This window comes from Onychostruthus taczanowskii, unplaced genomic scaffold (genome assembly GCF_017590055.1).
Source record: "Onychostruthus taczanowskii isolate IOZ18803 unplaced genomic scaffold, ASM1759005v1 scaffold56, whole genome shotgun sequence".
Classification (NCBI taxonomy): Eukaryota; Metazoa; Chordata; class Aves; order Passeriformes; family Passeridae; genus Onychostruthus; species Onychostruthus taczanowskii.
In genome coordinates, this window is record NW_024503235.1 from 4407784 (window position 1) to 4431132 (window position 23349).

General features: G+C 48.8%; 1 protein-coding gene across 6 annotated transcripts in view; it reads right to left on the bottom strand.

Moving 5' to 3' along the window:
• The window catches only part of SCMH1 (Scm polycomb group protein homolog 1), a 63956-nt gene that overhangs the window by 40422 nt on the left and 185 nt on the right, over nucleotides 1–23349 (bottom strand). For 4 of the 6 annotated variants that reach the window (XM_041417578.1, XM_041417580.1, XM_041417579.1 and 1 more), the window contains exons 2-4: nucleotides 8827–8933; nucleotides 4975–5059; nucleotides 2294–2362 (exon numbers count right to left, since the gene is read on the bottom strand). In XM_041417578.1, the coding sequence (XP_041273512.1) occupies nucleotides 2294–2362; nucleotides 4975–4999 (94 nt within the window). In that variant the 5' untranslated portion in view covers nucleotides 5000–5059; nucleotides 8827–8933. The remainder of the gene's footprint in view (nucleotides 1–2293; nucleotides 2363–4974; nucleotides 5060–8826; nucleotides 8934–23349) is intronic. The other 2 variants (XM_041417576.1, XM_041417577.1) reach the window with 2 other exon arrangements.

The window sequence follows — 23349 nt, forward strand, 5'->3', positions numbered from 1 at the left end:
CAGGCTGTCCTGCTCCCTGCAGCAGCTCACTCCACAGCCCAGATACATGCTGCACAACCCAGTGGGAGCAGAGAATTTCTGACACAGCTGCAGGCCTCTAAAAATAGTGTTTGGACATGGAACTTATTTGAGATTAGTTCTAAAGCCTGCTGGGATTCAACCACTGTATGAAGACACACACAGCACTAGAACTGCAGCTTCTCTAGGACCTGAGGGTACAGCATGAAGCTGGGCCAGGGCAGCTCAGGCTGGAGATCAGGGCAAGGTTCTTCCCCCAGAGGGTGCTGGCACTGCCCAGGCTCCCCAGGGAATGGGCACAGCCCCGAGGCTGCCAGAGCTCCAGGGATGCCCAGGGTGAGGTTGCTGGGGGGTCTGGGCAGGGCCAAGGTTGGACTAAATGATCCTTGGGGTCCCTTCTAGCCCAGGGTGTTCTGTGACTCTCTTACTCCTATGACTAATAGTTCTGGTGATTTATTTTGCAAAGATAAGCAGGAGAAGCACAAAGACTTCTAAGAAAAGACAGAGCTGATACAGCAGTGCTCACTACCAGCCATCCCCTTACACACAGGTGGCAGGGCAAGCACAGGTAGACCCTGCACTTCTTTTTCAAGATTACCCTCAAACCAAGGTAAAAACTGCAGACTGCAGTTGGAAGCTGCCACCACACCTTTAGCATGAGAGGAAACCCTGCACTTCAGGCCCTTGTCCCAGGTCCCTCTCTGCCTCTCTCCAGCACATTGGATCTTCTTCACAGGAAGAAATGAGAGACACTTAAATGAGAAACACCCTGTTTTTTAAACTCCATCTGTGAGCCAAACAAAAGCCAAGGATTGGGAACCTGTGTGACTGCCTGTGACTTGGCTGTGGAAATGCCACTGGGGTGACTGTCTGTCACTTGTGCTTGCCTTGGGAAAGCTCCTTGTCGTGTGCTCATGCCAAAGGAAGAGATTACTTCCAGGCAGAGAGTCAGATTTGGGCTCTGATGTCTTAACCTCCAAAAATATTTACTCCAAACAAAACACTCCACAAACCCAAGGGGTCAAACTGCAGTAGTTGTGAACAATGCAGCTCTGCACCCTCATGTTTTGATTTTCTTCATGTTGCATTTAACACTGATCCTTTGCCCAGAATTTAAATGAAGATGGAGTTTCTGTTTATATCTTTAACTGAAGTCTGGTTTGGGCTCCATTAGCATTTTGGCTCCCGAGGGGTCATCAATCCAACTGAAACAATACATGTGTGTTTCAGGTCACATCTGTGAAGGAGAACGTGGCCTATCCAGATCAAGGCATCCCATTAGAGTCTGCAGCCCATATGTGTGGCTGCTAAGGAGCACCAAGGCAGCACATGAAAGCAGCACAGTTTGAGCCAGCTCGGTATGAAAATGAGCAGAGCATCGTCTGGGCTGGCAGATCCCAGGTGACAGTGGCTGTCCCTGATGTCTGAGCATGGCCTCCCAAGGGGTCAGCTCTCCCACAGGCACAGCTCCTGCCTGTCCCACCTGCCCCATCCCAGGCACTTTGCTCAGCCATCAATCCAGCTGCACGTGCTCCATTGGTAACATGAGCCCCACTGTTCTGTCCTGCTCAGTAAAACGTGAGAATGTGAGTCAAAACCAACAGCTCTGAAACACCAGAGCTGTCTGCTCTGTCCTGCTCTCCTCAGAGGTTCCCAATGCAGCTTTGACCCGAAATTCTTCCAGCCTGGATTACAGGGTGCTCTGTGGCAGATGCTGCAGTTTTACCCCCTCACTGTGCAGAATCACAGAATGGTTTAGGTTGGAAGGGACCTTAAAGCCCATTCCTTTCCACCTGCCATGGGCAGGGACACCTTCCACTGTCCCAGGTTGCTCCAAAACCTGTCCAACCTGGCTTTGGACACTTCTAGGGATGGGACAGCCACAACTTCTCTGGGCATCCTATGCCAGGGCCTCCCCAGCCTAAAAAGCAGTAATTTCTTCTCAATATCCCATCTAACCCTGCTCTCTGACAGGGTGATGCCATTCCCCTTGTCCTGTCACCTCAGGTCCTTGTCCTAAGTCCCTCTTCAGCTCTCCTGGAGGCACTGGAGGAGCTCTGTGGTCCCCTCAGACCTTTCTCTTCTCCAGGCCCAAACCCTACAAGGATGTGCCCAAGCTTTGGGCAGTGATGAACTGCTCAGAGTTTCTTGCAGGTAATCACCAATATTCACTGCTGCACTATGCACTTCTCAAAAAATCTTCAGAAATTGCAAAAATGAGAAGGGAGGGCAGAAAAAAAAAGGGTGGGGGGGAGGAAGAAGGGAGCTCTCTTACCTTGGTACTGGGAGGGAGACTCTGACGGGCGGCTGTACTTGTGCTTTTTACCATCTTTCCAGTCTATGGCTGAGACAAGAAACAGAGCATTTGTGTCAGGGAAAGGAGCCAGACAATGCATCCTCCTACACTATCTGTGCTCCAGGCACTTCAGAGGACAGCAGTGCCCTCCATATCATGACCCCAGAGGCATGGATGACTTGCCTCTGTCTCTGGGGTGTGCTCCCTTCCTCTCCCCAGCTCATGCAGGTACCTGACAGGAGGTATCCACACCTGCACCTCAATCCCTGTTTAGTTCCCACCAGCCACTGTTCTCCTTTGGTGACAAGCAATAACAAAAACCAGCAAACTCCATCATTTTAGCTATGAGAAGAAGGGCTTGAGAGGAACAAACATAACAGCCACTAAAAATGGCTCATGTGGATTTTTGGTGCAGAATGGCTCCTTGTGTATGAACTCCAGGTTATTCCACACAAGCAACCTCAACCCTTTGTGGTGACAGAGAGGACTTGTCTGAAAATCTGCACAAGGGCCCTCTCCACACACAACACCAGGCTTCCTTGTGTCCCTTGCAGCTCAGAGGACAGCACAACAAAGCAGCACCAGCTCTGCAGAGCAGCTCACCTGAGCTGTCTTTGCTCATGACAGCTTTGGGTCTCAGAGCTCCAAAAAAACTGAACTTCTCAAGACAGCTCTGGAAAGTGATAGAGCAAAAAGTGGGGAATGCTCATCCTGGCCTCCAGCCCTGTGCCATGGCACAGTTCACCCTGAGCCAGCTCCTCAACTGCTGCTGCCAGGCTGGCACCCTGGGAGTGCTGCTGCCCTCCAGCTCCTTTATTTTACAGATCATTTTTAGGGCTATTGTAGACAGCAGCTTGGTAATGCTCTATGAAATGTGCCTTGCCCCCATGAAAAACAGTTCCTTGTGAAAGGAAAAGGTTTGAAATCTGACCAGTAGCTGGAAGAGGCAGGCTAAGAGCTGCTTCTAAAGTGGCCTGGGGTGTCTTGATGTGTCTGGAATTGCTTTGAGACAATTATTTTTACAATCTTCTCTTCCTGACATGTTCTTTTCAGCACAATGGACAGGACAGTAGGTTTTATTGCTCTGGAAAGTGATAGAGCAAGAAGTGGGGGATGCCCACCCTGCCTCCAACAGCCTCCAGCCCAACAGAGGGATGCCAGACCAGCATCCTTTAAATGAACACGAGGGACATATGGAGTGTGGCCACAGCGTCACTAGACATGGGCCAGACAAAGAGCCTCCTTGGAGAGACATAAATGAATGAAAGGATTGAAGGACACCCTTCCTAATAAATGCATTACCACGAGGCACAGTATTGTGCCATGTCCCTAAGAAAGCAAGAATAAAGGACATGAAGTATTTAAGTCAGAAGCAAAAGAGCCCCCTGGGTGGGTAAGGCTCCCCTCGGTGCTGCAGGACAGCTCTAACAGCATCCATGCACTCAAAGGAGCTTCTCACCACACTCTGCAGGTGAAGGTACATTTTGTTCTTAACCTTTAACATGCAAAAATGCTCATTAAGCAGGATACAAAAGCAGCAGAAAGAGAGCGAAACAAGAATTTCTGCAGACAAATAAAGAAACAGTGCAAGTTCAATGCATTATTAAAAAAGCAGGTAAGTAGGACAGAAACCCACATGTGCACGGTGCAGGTGCTGCCTCTGCAACCTACAGCCTGGCATTCTGAGCCCAGGTCACAGAGGCAGGCTGGCTGGAGGCTCCAGGAGCACAGAGAACAAGCTGTGAGCGAGGCTGAATCCAGGCAGCCCGGGCCACAGCCACGCTGCTGACTAATCAACCAGCCTCCTTTATTGCCAAGCCCTCCAGCTGCCTCACAGCAGGGTCTCCCCATTCCCTGCTTTCCTTCATTTATTTTCAGTTCATTAAAGGACAAGCAGCGTTAGGAAGAGGATAATGCCGCTGTAAGATGAACCACGACAGAAGCAAAGGAGACATTTAAAAAAAATAAAGGCAGGAGAGAAATCGAGCATAGAAATCTCCTGCAATAAACCTTGGGAGTGTGGAGCAGATGTGAACAAAGAGCTGTGGAGGATGCTCCATCCTCTCCCTTCTCCCTTCCCCCCTCCTCCCTGATGAGATCACTCCAGTCAGACGCACATGCATGGCACAGCACTAAAGGAAATCAATATTTTCGTTAAGCACAAGAAGCCAGAGCAGCTCAGCTGCAGGCAGTCTGCTTGGCTTCACCCTTTTTGTTGGGGATGCAGGACCCAGGAAGCACGTGCTGCGTGAGGGGCCAAGGGACTGGGTGGCAGGGTAACCTCCTGACAGATTTCCTCTCCACAAGGTAGGCTGGTTTCTGGTTTCATGCCTCATTAGAGGGGGAGGCCTGTGCCAGCACAGGCAGCTTGCCTCATGCTGGGAGCTCTGCCAGATGGTGCCCTGGGCTCTGCAGGGCACCCTCGCTGCTGACACTGCGCCCCACGAGCTGCAGGGATGCCCCAAAAAAGGACTCTCCTCTTCCTGTCACAGGGGTGGATTGATGAACTGCTCTCTGCACGCTGATTGAGAAACACACAACTCTGCTTTGGGCTTCCAAGCACATCCCCTCCGCTCCCAGCCCGCTGTCAGCCCCCTGCGGCTCTCCAGGCCATGCCAGCTCACTGCAGGGCCCTTGCTGTGCCAAGCATCACTGCTCACCTTTCTGAGGGCCTGGTTTCCGCATTCTACCACCTGCTGCTGTCCTTATCCTGGGACTGGGCTGCTCTTACAGAACTGGAGATGTCTAGGACAAAAGAAATAAAGATGAGAAAATTCCCCATTCTGGAGCACAGTCATCTGCAGCATTAACTCATCACACAGTGGGGGAAAATCATGCTCTGTCACCTGGGGGAGCACAGAACACACACAACTCATTTCACCCACTGAAACTACAAGACTTTCTCCAATTTGTGGACAACACCAAATTCATGGCAGCAGGAGTAGCATGAATAAGTACAAGGAGCGCATGCCTGTATCTTTGCTAACCCTACAGCAGGTCCAGAGCATGTGTGTGGAAGGAGGGGCTGCTCCCACTCACTAACAAAGGGAGGCAGAGCTGGAATTTATGAAAGAAAACACATGGAAACATAACATTAACTCTGGCAAAGCAGCACAGCAATCCCCAGCTTGCCACTTACAATTCAAATTGCTCACAGCAGTTCTGGGGAATAAGGATGAGAAATTGGACAATGACCCAGGAAATACTTTTGCTGTTAGTACTGCCATGAGTGTCCAAGTTGTGCTGCATTTTTTTTTCCTGGTTGGAGAAAAACTGGTTGGACTGTGCCCAACAAGCAAAGGCATTTGCATTCTTGTTATAAAGAAATATTCCTGAAAAATCAGAGCTCCTGGGAGATGTGTGGTGGTCATGTACAGGGACCCAGTGCTCCAGCACAACCACTCTCACAGGGCAGGGCCTGCCACACCCATAAAGCCCTGCCAAAAACCATCCAAATGAATGGCTGAGCCACAAACAAGCCCTTGGGAAAGCCACGAATAGCATGTTTTGACACTCCACTAACTAATGAAAGATTAATTGTATCAATATAATTCCATTTTGTTCACAGTGGGGCAGTCAGGAGAAGCAGGAAGCTGTCTCAGGACGCAGCACTGAGTAGCTGCTTAAAGGGTTATTTACAGATCCAACTTGGCAAGAATTTGGGGTTTTGAAAACCAGGCTTTTTCTAACTGTAAGAGAAATAGAGTTTAATTTTCTGTAACAGCTCTACAAACTACAGCCTCTTTACATGCAACACTGAGCAATACTCTGAGAAGAAAATTACTGAGGGAGTATTAAACACTAAAGGAAAAAAAGAAATCCTGGTTGCTTTTTTAATCCAAATCAAAAGGTGCACAGTAGTCACTTATTGCCTCTCTTCTAAATAGTGTGTGTGTCTGTACACACTTGTGAATGGAGTAAGGTTGGTTCCCTTTCAATAGCAGAAGGTAACCTACATGTGAAAGGTTATTTACAACTTTTAAAGCTTCTTTTCATAATTTTCTTCAGTCCTTTTTATTAAAGACTAGCAGTCCTGGCAGGAAAAGTCTCCTAGACATAAAAACCCAGGCTGAAAGGTGTTTATATATAAAGGCACCAGACAAGCATTTGCCATCTCTGGCTGTGCCCCTCTGCTGTCTGTGGGACTTTCTCAAGTACTCACACACATAAATCTCATGTGTTTGGCACAGGAGTTCCTGTGCCCCTCTGAGGGATTCTGAAAAGCCACTTCAGCCTGAGCACCTCAAAGTTCTGCTGGCAGAGATGTGTGACCCATTCCCTTCTAAAGTATTGCAAGAAAAAAACATTGTGACTGTGTTGGAGCTGCTCAGACAGGGTTTGTGAAAGGTTATGGCCCAATAGCCCTAATGAGGCTCAGGGGGACCTTCTCCCCCTCCACAACTCCCTGACAGGAGGGGCAGACAGGTGAGGGTCAGTCTCTTCTTTGAGGGAACAAGGACAGTTCAATAGGAAACAGCCTCAAGATGTGCCAGGGGAGGTTCAGGTTGGACTTCAGGAAGAATTTCTTCACAGAAAGGGGTGTCAAGCATGGGAATGGGCTGCCCAGGGAGATGGTGGTGTACTGAAGACATGTCTGGATGTGGGACTAGTGCTCTGGTGTAGTGGACATGGTGGTGCTTGGTCTTAATGATCTTGGAGGTATTTTCCAACCTTAATGGTTCTATAATTCTGTGATACTGATAAAGCACAGCTGACTGCTGGTATCCCTCAGCCAGCACTGCAGCAGGCTCTCAGCAAGATCTCGTGTTGTGGAAGAGAATCATATGTTGTAAACGTCCAATTTAAATAAATAATTAGATAAATGCTGAGTCTTCCCCAAAGGAGGAGACTTAAGTTGCATGGGGAGTCCCACTTTGCTGAGAGCCACATGAGTGCCAGCTCAAGGACACTATACTCTAAAATAGGCTTCCAAGAAACTGCCCAAATGTGACAGGCCCAGCCTGACTCCTGCCAGCCTGCATGAGCCTCTACACAGCTCTGTACCACCCAGATCCCCTGTACTTCTCACATCACAGGACAGCAACATGTGGGTTAATCCTGCAAAATCATAACTCAAGGGGAAAAAAGGCAAAATAATTAGTGTGCTCAGAGTCATGTAATGTCTAGAGAAGAGGCAGAGCCAAACTCCACGATGCACAGCTTCAGCCTGCCTGCCCCAGGGACAGCTGGACCTACACAGCCAGATGGGAGCCAGCAGCCTTACTGCATCACAGGGACAGGGACAGCTCCTGCCCTAGGATGCAGGGATGCCCTTCTTCAGCCATGGAGACAGACACTGTACAATGACAACTGGGAGGGATCCACAAGGATCACCAAATCCAGCTCCTGGCCTGTCACAGAAACCCCAACAGTCACACCCTGGGGGTGTCTGAGAGCGTTGTCCAAATGCTCCTGGAGCTCTGGCAGGCTTAGGATCATGACCATTTCCTGGGAAAAGAACCTTTTCCTTATACCCAGCCTGACCCTCCCCTGACACAGCTCCAGCCACTCCCTTGGGTCCTGTCCCTGGTCACAGGGAGCACAGACAGGAGCTGTCTCTCTGCTGCCCCTGGACTTTACTAACACAGGGCTTGGGAATTGATGATTTCTACTGGCTGTAATTTATAGTTGCCCAGAGGAGCTGTAAAATCTCCACCCTTGGAGATACTCCAAACACCACCAGCTCCCTCCCCTGCCAGCCTGATCTAACCTTGTAGCTGACTCTGACTTCAAAGTCAGCCCACCTCTGCATGCAGCATTGGACCAGACAACCTCCGAAAGCTCCTTCCAACCTCAAACACCCAGGGACTTTATCTCACTGATAACAGAGTGGATGGCAAGAGGAATCACTCTACAGGTTTTGACAAGGCTGAAATGCCCCAGTGAGAAGAATTCAGAGTAGAGAGAAGAAAGTCAAAGGCAGAACAGACAAGCCCACAGGGACCTGTGGACAGGAGCACCATGGTACCAATGGATGCGACCTTTACTCCATTCAGGGACTGAAGACTGAAAAAATGTGAAAGTAATAAATAGCAGAAGGTACAGACTGGTGTCCAAGGGGCAAAACCAGGCTACCCACAGAGACAGATCCAGAATCACCTCAGGCACAAACATGCTCCTGATGAGGACCTGTTGGCTGGATCCATGGCACAAAGGACACAATATTACTGTTGCATCAGATAAAGCCTTTGAGACTTCCACAGCCCAGCACACCCTGCAATGCTCCATCTCCAGAGCCTGACACTTGTACAGAGCTGCATACCAGAATTAAAACTCTCCTTGTTTTCAAAAGCTGTGTTTCTCCTGCTTGTGGACATCAAGATAATCTCCCAAGCATGAACTACAGCATTACAGAGTGCTGGTTTCCAGAATTTATAACCTGAAAGGACACGTCAATGTGCAAATTCATTTCAGCAGGATGCTACCTTAAAAATGTAAAAAGACCAACTAATTTGCTGCCTTTAGTATCAGATGAAGTGCCTCTCCCAGAGTTTCAAACAACTTTCACTCACCGAGATATCAAAAGTGCCAAGGGCTCCACTGAACTGTCATGGGCTCTAGTTCCCCATCACTCCTACAAGACAGCAGAGTCAGTACAAACACTGCGGCATAGCAAAACCTGAAAGCACAGAGACAAAATGAAAAAGTTTGCATTTAATTGCAGAAAGGCTAAGTTACCAGCTGCATTATTCATGTTCATATTTAATTCATTTAAAACATCCAAATTTAAATTTAAAGACAGCTGTAACAAACATTCCCACTTGCACTCATAAAGTAGCACAGAACTTGACACAATTTAAGTTCAGCTTGCAGTGAGTACACGGGACTGCGGCTGTTAAACACCTTTGATATGAGTCAGATCACATCAACTGAGCTGATAGAAACTAGTTCAGCTTTTGTAAAATGAAACTATCACACAAAGGAGGATTGAAAAGACTAGACCTGATTAGTAATGAAAAGGAGAGAGACCACAGGAGAGGCATATAAAATAATGAGTAGCATGAAGAGAGAGAACTGGGGACTCCAAATTATCCTTTCCCAGTGCAGCAGAGCAAACCTACAAAAGTAAAAAACTCCCAAGTATATACCAGGGAGAAGGAACAGTTCATTGGAAATTAATAGACATGCAACTTCCTTATGGAGGAAGTTATCAAGAGAAGTAAACGAGTAACCTTAGAAATGACACAGACATGGAAAAGCAAACCAGCATTTGTAAGGGCATCAAAGTATGAGACCCGTGGGCAATCAGTACCCAGGCCTCAAGCAAGAGCTGAACGAAGGATGGGTGCCCAGCCAAACCCTGCCCACCACATCACTGCCTCAGCTGCTGTGCTGTGGCAAGGAAAAGCAGAGCCCTTGCCCTCCTGCCAGGCTGCTGACCCCTGCTCACAGCCAGGGGCAGGACACCAGCTCAGGACATGGTTTGTTCACAGCCTGGTGAGCCCAGTGCTGGGTTACACTGAGATTCACACCTCTGATGCATTTTCCTTTTTCTCAGGCAGCAGAGGCAGGCAGGGCTGGAAGAGCATCCCAGGGCATCCCCAGCTCCGAGCGCTGCTCTCTCCAGCACTGCACAGCCTGCAGCAACACTGTGGAAATGCATCTTAATCTAATTAAGTTCTCCCCGCACTGCTCTTGCCAACAGGCTCTTCCAAAAGCTCATCCCTAAGGGCAGTCAGATTCAATTTACCTGTGCCAGCTTGGAAGGCAACTGCAGGGTTACAGGGGAGCCTACTCTGCAATATTGTTCCACAGGATGTGGCAACTGCAATATCAGTAAAACAAAAAAGAGAGAATGTGGATGGAAGATGCCGTCCCATCTTTCCAGACCTCATGAGATGCATGTAATCCCTTTATCTCCAAAGCCTCTGCTCCTTCGGAGCGCATAATAATGAGAAGAGTTAGAGCTGAGGCTCTTAATGTCTCTTCTAGGCACTTCTTTGTTCCACTCAAGGCACCAGTCACATCTGAATTATTTCCTGGGGTTGTTTGGACTTCCTATTATACAAGGATGATTATGGTGAACCTTGGGATGGAATCCAAGTCAGATCTCAGCACTACCATGCTTGATTGAAAGGGAACCTGAAGGTTTGCTGACAGCGTGCCAAGCTTCAAACCTCGCTGGACAATGCCGCTGCCAGCAGGCCAGAGGCTTTCAGAGACAAGAGGAAGAAAACCACCAACAGCGAAGCTGGAAAATGGTTTTATTAGCTTGGATACATACCCACAGATCAGGATTGGGGGAAAAAAAAAAAAAAGGAAACTTTGCATATTGACAGAGGACTGTGAGAATGATGCTTCTTGGAAATCCCATGGGCCCGCCACAAGAGAATCCTGACAGTTTCTCATGATGCAAAGTGCCTGCAGTCATTGATTTGTTCCCCACAAAAGCACAGGTCTGGAGCACCATGACCACTGCAGCCACTAGAAATCCCTTCCATGTAACCTTTGCTTCAGCTGAGGTTTTCTTCACAGTGATGTTTCCATCAAACACCATCAATGTTTCCAGCACTAAAGAGCTGTCCCTTTCAAATTCCCTCAGGAAATGTGAGGGCAGCACTGTAAGCTCCTGCCTGTCAGGGGTGATGGCAGTGCTGCCATTCCAGCCTCCCTGCTGGAATGTTTCAGCTCCATTCTGGAAGCCCCTATGTGACCAAGGGTTACACAGGCACATCCAGTGCCAACTCAACCCAAGGAGAAAATCAGGCACATGATGAGCAGATCATGTTAATTACAGAATATCCTGAGTTGGGAGAGAGCCATCCAACTCAGGATCATCAATTCCAACTCCTAACCACACACAGGACACCCCAACAATCCCACCCATTTTCCAGATGTTCCTCGAGCTCTGGCAGCTTTGGAACCATGACCATTCCCTGGAAGCGTGTTCAGGGCCCCACGACCCTCTAGGGGAAGAACCTTCTCCAAACTCAGCCTGCTTGCTCATTTAACACCTTTTTTTGCCATTTTTAATTTCAGTGATGCAGAAAGAAAAGCACTTTCAGCCTACCTGATGAAATCAGAGGACTGCCAGTGCACAGTCCTCTTTTAGTTTTCATACCAGACGTGGCTCCTCAGATTTCTGCCTGACCTGTGGACACCAGAACTTTTGCTGGTCTAAACCCCAGTTTTTGCTCTCAAGGCACTCTCTGATGAGCCAGCTGACTGCCCCTTTCCTGGGCAGAAGCCAAAGATCAGCTCCCAGGAACGAGCACCAGCCTTCTCGGAGCCAGACATGCAGGCAAGGAATCCTAAACCAAAATGCCAAATAATGCTTATGCAGGACCTGGAGTAAACTCTCAGGAGTGATCAGCTCCCAAGTTTGAAAAGGTGAGTCAGAATTTATCTTAAACAATGATTTTAGTTCCATCCACCTCCCTGTTACCATCCTCCTGAGCAAGACTGGAGTTTTATTTCTCCTTGTCTGTGCAAAGTCATGTTTTTGGCAGCTCCAAACAAAGGCTGATGAAGATACAAGCACCTCTGGAAGTATCTCCCCTCATCAGGTCAGGAGAGCCCTTACATTCATAACAGGGAATATTTCTAAGTAACACTGTATGATGAATGCTGGTATTTCCATCTGCAGGACTGATCCCCTTGTGTGATCTGAAATACCTGATGGCTGTAAACCATTACTCCTCTTTCTACCAGAAGGATTTTCTGTCATTTCCAACATCTCCCATTCTCTGGAATTAATTTTATCCTTATATCAAGTAAGAAGTGGACTGATGAACTCCAGACTTCATGACAGGCTCCTCACAAACACATTCTTGTGTTAACACACTGAGGTGTCTCAAAGATGTGATCACAAGTAACACACTTCCTCAGCCCCTGAGCCAAGTCTCACAGGAGTACATATTTTAAAAGACAAAAACATGAGAAAAACTTGGATAGACCATGTTTCTACAATGAAAATATTGATTTTATGACTTCCTTTTGAACACCTTCAGGTTGGTGGGGAGAGGAGATAAGTCAGCCTCCCAGGAAATGGCAGCTGGACCACCAGACACTGCTGAGTCAAACTCAAGAGATCGTCCTCAGGGTGAGTACAAAAACCAGGGACCAGTGAGAGGAACCTCCACTGTGAGCAAAGCTACAACAGTTACCACTGCTCATGACTGTGGGAGAAATTAAATAAAACCTTGCAAGACTTCAATAAAGATTTCCTTCCCTATGCAAAAATAACCCAAAAAAACCCAACCCACACACAAAAAAAAGACAAAAACCAAAACCAAAAACCAAAACCAAAAAAACCCCAACAAAACCAGCATGGGCCTTGGATCAAACCAAAACCATCCTGACATGTATCACTGAGCAGATCTTGCTCTCCACAAAGACTGAAGAGGCTGCAATAAAGACAACATATTTGGCACACTCCAGGAACAGGATACCCAGGCTGAGAGAAACGGAGAGATGAAAGGGCTTCAAATAAAAGACAAATAAGATAATCTGACTTTACTTTGCTAAAGAAAGCCCCTTAACAGGATGAATTTTCTCAGTACAGACGTGTTTACTGATGAGCTGGGAGTTACAGCCCCGTAGCTGCCATTTCTGTAGCGAGGGGGTGAGCAGTCCAGCCCTGCAAATCCTCCTTGGAAAGATGGGGCTTGACTGCTCTAAGAAGTCCACACACTGCTGAAAAATCAGAGCTGCTTTTAAGAATGGTATTGGTTTCCCACCCACTCAAATAGAAAGAAAACAGTGCAAAACCTCAAGCCTTCCCATGCAGGGAACATGGAGTGGTTTGGGTCAGAAGGGAGCTCAAAGATCCTCTTGTTCCAACCCCTTTGAGATGGGCAGGGATTCACAGCACTCAGAGGATCCTGTGCTGCTCCTCCCCAGACAGGACCATGCCCAAGGCGTGGAGCCAGGGCCTGGGCTGCCTCCCACTGCCATGGACAGCGAGTGGCCCACCTTGAACTCGTGCTGATGTGGCACAGACCTTATCTAATCATACAAATCCCCTGTGGGAACAGCTGGGGGTAAGGAAGCTTCACTGTGCTCCAGAATAATTTCAGCAAATCCTTCATGACTGGTCTTACTGTTGAAGTCACTTTGAGGTTCTCCCTCTGAGCTGAGCAATGCCCATGTCCCACATGCCAGCGTGAAAGATGCCACCAACACTCTCCATGACTGTTCTGGAGGAGTTTGGGAAAAGCTGCAGGTCTCTGTTTCTGGCTGTTAAGCAGAGACATTTCTGACCTGTATCTCCGTGGGGCTCTCCCAAATGCACTGTAACAAAACTCAACACAGAGATCTGCTTTTTGGGCAGGTAAGGTGCCTGTTACATACACAAAAGCAAAGCACTGATGGACTTCAGTGCCATACGGGAAGAACATGCCCAAGCAAGGAACTGAATCTGTGTGCCCAAGGCTGCTGTTTCTAACACTGAACCATCTGTGTTACAGCTATTTTGTGTCAGCAGGACTCCCATAGCTAAAAGTTAAAGTCTCCAGACTTTAGAAAGGAATGGCCTGGGTTGTAGACTGGCACAGCAGTGTACCCAATCCACTAATGACAACTATATTTCCAGTTGTCATCAGTGGATTGGCTACACTGCTGTGCCAGTCTACAACCCAGGCCATTCACACACGGGGCTCTGTAGCCTGATCCTGGCATATTCTGACTGTTCCCTGACACCCTGGTGACTGGGAACCAGACCACAGGCCAGGCTTGCAGGTACCTGAGTATCCTTTCATGGCAATCCCAGAACACAGAGAGGTGCAGGACATGGTGCACCCCACACTCCTGTGCTCAGTCATGCCCCCCTTGAGGGTGAACCTCAAGGACAGGGTTGATGCAGGGCACCCCAAGGGTGCACCAGCCTGTGCAGGCATAGTGGGAAGCCCAAACTGATGCAGGCAGTAAAAGTTTTGCAGCAATGTGGCTGTTTCAGCCTGCACTGAGCCACATGCCAAAGCCAAGAGCTATTACTGAAAGCAGATGGCTTACAGGAGACCTTGAAATGGGATTCTGCCCAGGGCACTTACAAAGTCACCCCTCACAAAAGCACACAACAGGATGCTTCAAAGTCTTTAAATAAGAATTTAAACAGGAGTACATTAAAAACCAGTGCATGGTTTCCATATCAGCCCCAGACAGGCTAGTACAGCCCCCCTTGAACAGCCAGCTGTGGCTGCTTTCCCAGACAGCAGTTACAGGGGTGATGGATGTGGCCCCAGAAAGGGCTCCAGTGGGTAAACTCTTCACGGGTCTCTGGCTGACACCCAGTAGATATATGTATATATAACATGTTTAATCAACCTTATCCTTAATTCTCTACTGGACTCTATAAAAAAATAAAACTCTTTATGGAATGGAAGATATGGAAGGACAATGTACTCCTATGGAAGGAGAAACAGGAGGCAATCCAGAAGGAAAGGACTGACTTCCAGTTGTGTCTCTATTGGAAATATCACGACAGACTGTGCAGTGATGCTGCAAGCAGGATGGGAGAATTCCTCAAAGAAAATTCTGCATTAACTATTTCTAGTAATGTAAGTTTGATAGTTTCAGCAGAACATCCTCAGGAGACCATAAGCAGGGAAAGGCAGCTTGAGGGGGAATAAAAAACCAAAGGGATGGTAATTAGGGACACAACAGAAATGTAAATGAGGAAAACCTTGCAAAGAGAGGGGAAGGAGATGACCCAATCCCTTAAAGTAGCCTGTATCTCACAAGCACAAGGGAGGAGGGTGATCCTCAGGGAGAGACACATGGGGCAAGGGTTTCCACTGAAATAGCAGGGAGGGAGATGAGAGCTCAGAGAGCAGAGGAGAACAAATCAGGCCTGAAGAAAAGGTGAGGGACAAAATCACCACTCTCTAACAAGCTAAATACTGAGACATGGGGGATGATGATGGTTACACACACCTACAATTGCATTTTCCTTCTCCTTTCCTTCTATAACCAACCCTAACAATTAAATGGAATGCTTAGCAACATCCCTTGGGAAAATACACAGGATGAAAACTCATCCTGAAGCTTCACATGGCACCAAAGCAATCGCTGAGCATGTTACTGGAGTGCCTGAAGTGCTTGCTTTCCTCATCCAGGACAAAGGAATGACCTTCCACGGAGTTAAGCACTTCTTACCTTCCTGAGGTCCAGCACCAACACAAACATCTCCCTACTGACAAAGGGGAGGAGGGAGGGGGCCACAACTCCAGTCACACGCAAGGCTGAATCCTTCACAGATCCACATACAAATCCCTGTCTGACTCAACATCCATACAGCCAACCTTCCCAAACCTTCCTAATGCAACTCCCTCTGCCCTCCAGAACCTGCTCTCTCAGAGAAGACCCCTTTAATGTGTGTGTGTGTATAAAAATATACCCTCAGAGTGACAAAACTCAGGGTCTCTGGCAGGAAGCACAGCCAGACTCCCCTCCAACCCCTCCAGCAGCTGATTCTTCTTATGCAAACAAAGGACAGATGAGAAATAGTTCCTACTGATCTGCCCCATCTGCTAAAGAGATGAGAAAGATAAAATCTCCAAACCCTAGGGGTATGGAGCAGAGGCACCAAACCTGGATTTACCCTTGTTGGAGCGGAAGAGGAGTCAGTCTCTGCTGCTTTGAGCACTGAGACAGAGATAATCCAGCCCTGACAGAGGGAAAGAAGGATGTCTGGGGAGGGAAGGATGTGAAGGGAGCCATTCCTCCAGGTGCCTGCTGTGCTCCAGCCCAATCAAGGCAAGGGCTGCCCAGGAGAAGACTCCTCAAACTCATTGTACCCCAAGGGAATGGTGTGCCAGGGCAGGAAACAAGCATCTTTTATTTTCTCACTTACGTAGAGAGATATTAATTCATATATTTCTTAGGAAAAAGAAAGGAAATTGCTACAGTGCAACATGTCAAGAGAAACCAGAAAAGCCAGGCTCACTGAGGATGGGTATTAATTACTGCTTGCTATTTTTACCCTGTGTGTAACTCTGGTCTCATCTATGACTTAAGAAGATAAAATCCCAGTATTCAAAACCATGTATCTTCTCAAATAGAAATATCCTCTACTGGGTACAAAGTCTGGATACAGAAAAAGTATAACACGCCCATCAAAATTACACTCAATTTTAATAACAAAAGAAAGAACAATCTAGACATAGACAGAAATATTAGCTCAGGAGAATTACTCCCAGAGAGGAAAAATCACTAGCCAGTTCCTGCAGGAAACCCTGAACAGATTGCTGTTAATTATATAAAGAAAAGGTTGTTAGGCTGCTTTACATTCCTGAAAGGCCAAGAGTTTGGACAACTAAAAAATATCCTGTGAGGCCCTTCACTGTTTTCTGTGCAGCACACGGTAGATGCCAATAAAAAAACCCAAACCATGACCACAAGGAACCAAAAGTCCGTCCTGCAGCACTTCAAGTATGTTCAGTGTCTGCCAAGGAGCTAATGAAAACAAGGCACTCTTACAGACTGTATCTGCTCGACATTCAAGTACCTGCTGGACATTTTGTACAGCTTATAAAACTATAAAATATCACAGGGCATTTACAGATTTTCCAGCTGACAACAATATGTAATAACTGAGCAGCCCCAGAACATACTGAGTCCTCTGGTCAGGCACAACATAGCGCTGAACAGACACTGCCACACACACACACACACAACTGGAGACTCTGCCAGCAGTGTGCAAGATGTAACCAAAGCTCATGGTGATAGAAAAAGAGCCAAGATTCAAAAGCCATCCCTCAACCCCACCATAATGCTGGAACAACACTGGCACTGCCCAGATCTACAGTGCAGGGCTTGGATAATGCCCAAGGGAAGCAAACTCCTCCTGCCCTCTCCAGGCCTAGCAATTCACCATCAAGTGAGCTGCTGCCTCCTGCCACGCTGGAGGAGATGTGGCACTGCACAGCCAGGTAAAACCCTCCAGTGTGGGGCTGTGGCAATGACAAATGACCTCAGGAGTGAAGTTACAAGCCAGGAGGTCAGCCACTGGCATGGTTTAACCCACTTGTGGTAAGAGTTAAGGGCTTCAGGTGAGCAGCAAGGTGGTGGAACTGATACCTGCTGCCCATCAGTGACCAATATCCTCTGGATAATGTCAGCTGTACATAACAAGCGGTACAGCATTTTTCTTCTCTTAGTAGCTTGCCAGAAGAGAAGGTGAAATGTCAAAATAATGGGGCTAAAGTACAGCAATACCAGCCTGAAATCAAGTAAAGCTTCTTAATCTCAGAACAGTCAGGCACTGGAGTGAATTGCTGAGGAAAGTAGGAATCACCATCACTGGAAATCTTAGAACACCCTAGAGAAACCTCCAGGAAACATTATGTATGGGTGATCCTTCAAGGTCACTTCTAGAAACACTGAAACCACAAGACTTTCTCCATAGGTACCTTCCTGATTACACAGCCACTGCACAATTTTAATGGACTGCAGCATCTAAGATTTGCAAAAAAAAAAAAAAAAAAAGCAACCACAGTCAGCACACAGAGAGCAGCAGTCTCTGGGCTGTGTGAACAGCCACTTGACTTATTTTTAGAAAGCAGAATTGGTACAACTTCCTCCTTGGTCCACATCAGACTCCATCAGCTCTTCTGCCTGCTCTCTACTCCTTCACTTAACTAACGAGTATAGAGCAGAAATTTCTCCTACCTTATGTGCTGCAGCTGGGCAGGAAAGGCACAAGTGGGGAGCGAGGAGCCCTGCAGCAGCGAGTGCAGGGAGAGAGCACTGCTGGGAGGTGCCCAGCACGCTGCAGAGTTGCTCAGTGCATTCAGCCTGAGCTCAGGCAGCCACCCTCACCTTGAGCCATCACCTCTGCAGACCAGCTGGTTTCAGGGATACTCAACTGCACTGTGGGGACGTTTTGTGCCACCCAGAGCCAGAGCCAAGCCTGCATTACTGCCCCAAGTCCCTCTCCCCTGAGAAGAGCCACGGAGTAACCATCCACTACTGATTGTCTATGAAGAAGACAACTCTAGAAGTTAATTCCTTCTAACTATCATAGGAGTTGCTGGAAGTGAAATGCAAGTCCAGCATAACTCAGTAGAAATCCTGGGTTTTACTAAGGAGCCAAAATACTAGCTGTAGACAGGTCAGAATTCGGTGATTATATGTGGGTTGCTTTTGAAAATTCTCTGAATATTTAAGATGGATATACACACGTAAGGTTGTCAATGACAATGAGCCATCCTAAAGCTGCTGCTCATCCGTGTCCCCCACGGTGTGTGCGGCCCAGCCTGGCCCCTGGCCTGGCCTCCCCACAGCTGCAGGGACACGGGGAGGACAGGCAGGCCCTGGCAGTGGCCCAGGGAAGCTCCCACAGCCAGGAGGGAGCGAGGGGGAACAGGGAACACAGGCTGCCCTCCCGCTCACCGCAGACACAGCTGGACATGCGTCCCACTGCTGAGGGCTCAGCACGGGGGGAGGAGGCAGGGGCTGCTCCAAATGGGGCAGGGAGGGAGGCCGGGAGCAGGGACACCCTGCAGCAGTGGCACAGGGGAGGGCAGAGAGGATGGAAGCTGGTCAGGCGATGGCAGCAGGTGTTCCAGCACGAGGTGACAGGAAGCAGCAGCCAATGGGACCGTGGCTCATTCAGTGGAGCACAGATGGGCTTCACCCTGTGCAGCTTCTGCCAACACTGAACTCAAACATTGTAAGTGTCCCCCAGCTTCTGTCAGGCACAAAATCCATTTTTCCTGGCAGGACCTTTTCCTGTAGTCAAACATCAGCAGCACCCTGAGGAATCAGAAGGGTGCAACTACTTCCCTCCACCCCCAAGCAAACCACAGCAGATGTCACTCCAGAAATGGGTGAACCAAACTTGTTCCCTTGCCACGATATCTAGGAGAAAGGACCCAGACCAGCGTTCAGTGAAACCTGGAAGGGCCAGGAGAGGGGAGGAATTGCAGGAAATTCAATGGGCAAAGACTGAACTTTGCAAATTTCCACTGGTATCTACTCGTGCAGTTTCCGTTGTTGAAAACAAACCCGAGAGGTTTCTGGGCTGTTCCCACTGTGGCAGTCTGGAAAATGTACAAGCTAATTGGAGCTGGGTAACCCTGAGCACATTGGCTGGGAGAAGACACCTCCAGCAGGAGTTTCTTTTCCGACTGGTGATAACGCCATTCAATTTATAATACAAACAAAAAAACTTCTGAGCAAGAAATGGAGAGCAGCAGAAAAACAAGCTTGTGCCAGGGAAAAACAGTCCTGCCTGAATTCCCACGTCAGCTCCCTCGTGTTGGCAATGACCACACTGACTCTGCTCTGTTTCCTCATCTCCAGTGACATATTACCAACCAGGCTGTGGAGCTGCAGGGGTCACTTCCCTCTGCTGATCAAGTCAGCTCTCAGGAAGCCAAGTGCTTTAGATTCCCCAGACATCACCTGCCCATCTGGCCTGTTGGACGAGGCTGCCACGCAAACAGCAGAGGCAGCAAAAGAGACGTTCATCTTTTCCTTCAGTTCTCAGCCAAATTCTTGATTTTTTGCTCAGGATGAGTCTGCATAAAAGAGTGAGATTCAGTCCAGTAAGAGCAGAGGCACACACAAATTCTGCTTAAATCCCAGCTAGAGAGGCAGAAACATTTGGTAGGTGCCTGAGTGAACCATGCAGGTTGCAAACTGTGTATCAGTGCCTAAATCTGCTAGAGGTGGTGTGTGTAAGAAATCTCAGTAAAAGAACTAAGTATTACTCTGTTTTTTAAGGGAATTGAATGAAAATAGAGATCTCTGGGAATTAAGTGTTTTCAGCAGCAGCCAGGCTGCAGTGATGTCCCTGTACTGATCTCTCCTTCAGCTCACAATTGAAACCATCTCTGAAATGTCCTGCTAAGGGAGATTACCACCCAGGACAAAGCACAGCTTTGCGAAGAGGAGGAGGTGCTGATGTCCAGTGCTCAGGTGTCCCCATCAGACACCACCCTGACACCACTAGTTCAGGTCACTGGATTTGTTCACTCCAAGCCCAGTGAGACGTGTTGATAGACGGGGAAGATCTTTTGTGCTTCCTGCTGCTCTCAGACTTGCACTATCAGTTAAACATAGTGCAAATGTTTTATAACAGCTTCCACTGGTAGCTACTTAAGCTGGGTAAGAAAGGAATTTTTTACAACTGTATTAAAGCCAGAAAAAGCATTTCCTTTAGGATTAGGCTGTGCTATCCTGCAAATAAAGTGGGATGAAGCATTTATGTCCCAGCTTGGACTGCAGGTGCTACACCCGGATGTAGTGCTGGGGTGAAGGAGGGGTCAGAGTTACAGTTCTGCTACTCTGAGAGTTCAGTTATGGAGGTAATTTTTACCTTGGCATATCTCTGAATTACACATAAGCAGGAGATTAACCACCTTACAAGAGAAGCTGGCAGCCAGAGTTGCTGCTCTGTCCTCAATGCATCTTCCCTCACTTCTCAGGGATCCCTCCTTGTCAGGAAACTTCTCAAACATTAATGGATGCATAAACGGCTCAAAATCTTTTTGTCTCATTGCAAAAACTGAATTGCAATAGCAGGCACAGAAAAGAAAAGGAGAAAAGACGGGGTGGTAGATGCAAACATTACAGCTCAAACAAGAGCCCCAAACACAACAAGGTTTAACTGAGCACAGCTCCAAGCTCACGTTGCTAGCACGCTACTCCAGATTTGCAAACAGGAGCTCACTGAGCACGCCAAGTCCTGTCACAAACACACAGTTAAAAGCACAAACAGGCAAACATGTGATCTGCATTCCTTGTCACGTATCAGTGCTGAGACATACCCAAAACAGGGTCATTTGGGCCAAGCTTATTACAACTGCTCTGCAGAGTCCTGTTCTGACTGACCATAGCGCTTTAGGTGAAGTGTGAATGGGAGCAGAACCCAAGTCAGAGACAGAGGTCAGCCAGGCTGACATGTCCACATGAGGAGATTGGAGAAACTATCTTGCTCAGCTTAGGGAGAGGGAAAAAAAGTCTTCAAATGCTTCTAACCGAGCTGCAGACATGTAGGAAGTGGAGTGATGTGGCGAGTAGGGTGCTCTCCATGAGCTCTGGACATCAGAAAAATAACAGGTTTAAAGTGCAAGACAAAGATTTAGATTAAACACCCTGAAAAATCTCTCTAATGATGAGGAGGCCTAAGTGTTGGCATACATCACCTGCAGAGGATATGGAATTGCCAGCATGAAGAGCTTAACAGAAGAACTATTACTCAGGAAGGGTTTAGAAATCTACCTGACCTTAGCCAGGGTTGGGAAACAACCAGAACATATCTGGAGGTACCTGATGTCTGAGACTATGAAACAAAGTTTCAGACATTCCTTTAAATTAGACATAGGGCAGGGACACAACTCCCACAGCATTCCCGTCTAGACTGAAGCACAGCTACTTCATGAATAAGATCATCATTTAATACCTTAACGGAACCTTTTACTTGTAGACATCCATATTGTCCTGCAAAATTCATCAGGTTTCCACAGAAGTGCCCCAAGAAAAGCAGATTATCAAGATGCAGAATTGTTGCTTGCTAAGATGTAAATACCAAATCAGGAGGAGCAAGACTCAGCATATCTTTCACAAACAGAACACACAAACTTTTCATTAAATAAATACTTTAAATAGCACAGAAATACCTGCATTTCCCTCGTGCCCATTGCAAGGGACTCCCTGATTTCCATCTGCATTTTCATACCATCTACTGGGCAGATCCTGAACTACCCACCAGCACATGCAGGGCTGCATACCACGGCAGCTCGTCCCAAGCTGAGACTCCCATGAGCCGAGTTTTGCTCCCCATATTAACACCAAGCCACACACCAGCGCCTGAGATGAAGCACAAGGAATGACACCACCATCCCATGCTCCCAATATTCCTAGCAAACACATATGGACAGCACAGTCTGGCCAGCAGAAGCTGAGAGTAAGAGAGGAAGGCGACAGGAGGAGGCCCAGCCCGCAGCCGGCGCTCAGGCGTTGAACCGAGGTGGGAGAACATTTTCCCCCAATATTACTGGCTGCGAACTGCAGCGACCACATGGCTGTTCCCAGCCACTCAGTGCACGCTGTTTACTATAAACAACAACAGTAAACAGAAACTCAGCCAAAAAATCAAAGCCGGGGACCCCGAAGCTGGGTATCCCGACGTTCCTCATGGAAATAGTTTCATGTTCAGCTGCTGAACCTAAACCATCCGAGGCCCAAGGGAGCCAAGCTGCTCAGTGCATCCCAAACTCAGGCTGCCTGTTCGGATTTGCCAGCTCTACCTTCAGTCATCCAGACTCCAAAGTGCTGCCACAGTTTTTACACGGGAGCTTCAAAGAGCTTGCGGATTAAACCCGCGCGGCAGGAGCCAGCCGTCACCGGGGTTATTTTTAAACATCTCACTGTGCACGAAACGCTCAAATCTTGTCTCGCTCCCAGCTCCATCCCAGCACTCGGCTCGGGGCGGGTGCGAAGGAGGCGCAGCTTTTCCCCAGGCACGGTGGTGATGGGATTACTCCGGCTGCTCCCCGGGGTCATCCCTGCTACCTCCAGCAGCAGGACCTGGCGGGGACCGGCTCGGAGCACCGGGCACCAGCTCCACACACACACAGAACGGTGGCACCGAGCCCCGAAGGGCTCGTGGGGGAGGAAGGGCACAAATCCCCCGGGCACAGCCCGCAGCCGGGACCACCTCCTGCAGCTCGGTCCCGCTTCCCCTTTCCTGCCGGGAGCGCCCGGCTGATACCGAAACGCGGCGGGGAGGGGGGCAGCTCCGGCCGGCCCCAGAACCGCTCCGAGGCCTCGGGGCGAGGCGGTACCGCGGCTGCCCGAGGCCCTGCCCGGGGACACCCGGCAGTACAACAAAGCCCTGGAAGAGGCTTCCCCGGGAGGCACAGCCCGGCCGGGCAGCCGCGGGGCCGGGGAGCCCCGGGGCGCTGCCCAGCCGCCACGAGGGCCGGTCCCGGACGGGCACCAGCAGGTGCGGGCGGTGACAGCCGCCCCCGGGCCGGGCACCGCGCTGAAGCGGCGGCCGGGCCGCGCTGACAGGAGGGATGAGATCCGGGCCGGGCTGCGAGCCCGACTCCCGCTCGAGCCCCGCCGCGCCTCCCCGGCCCGGCCGG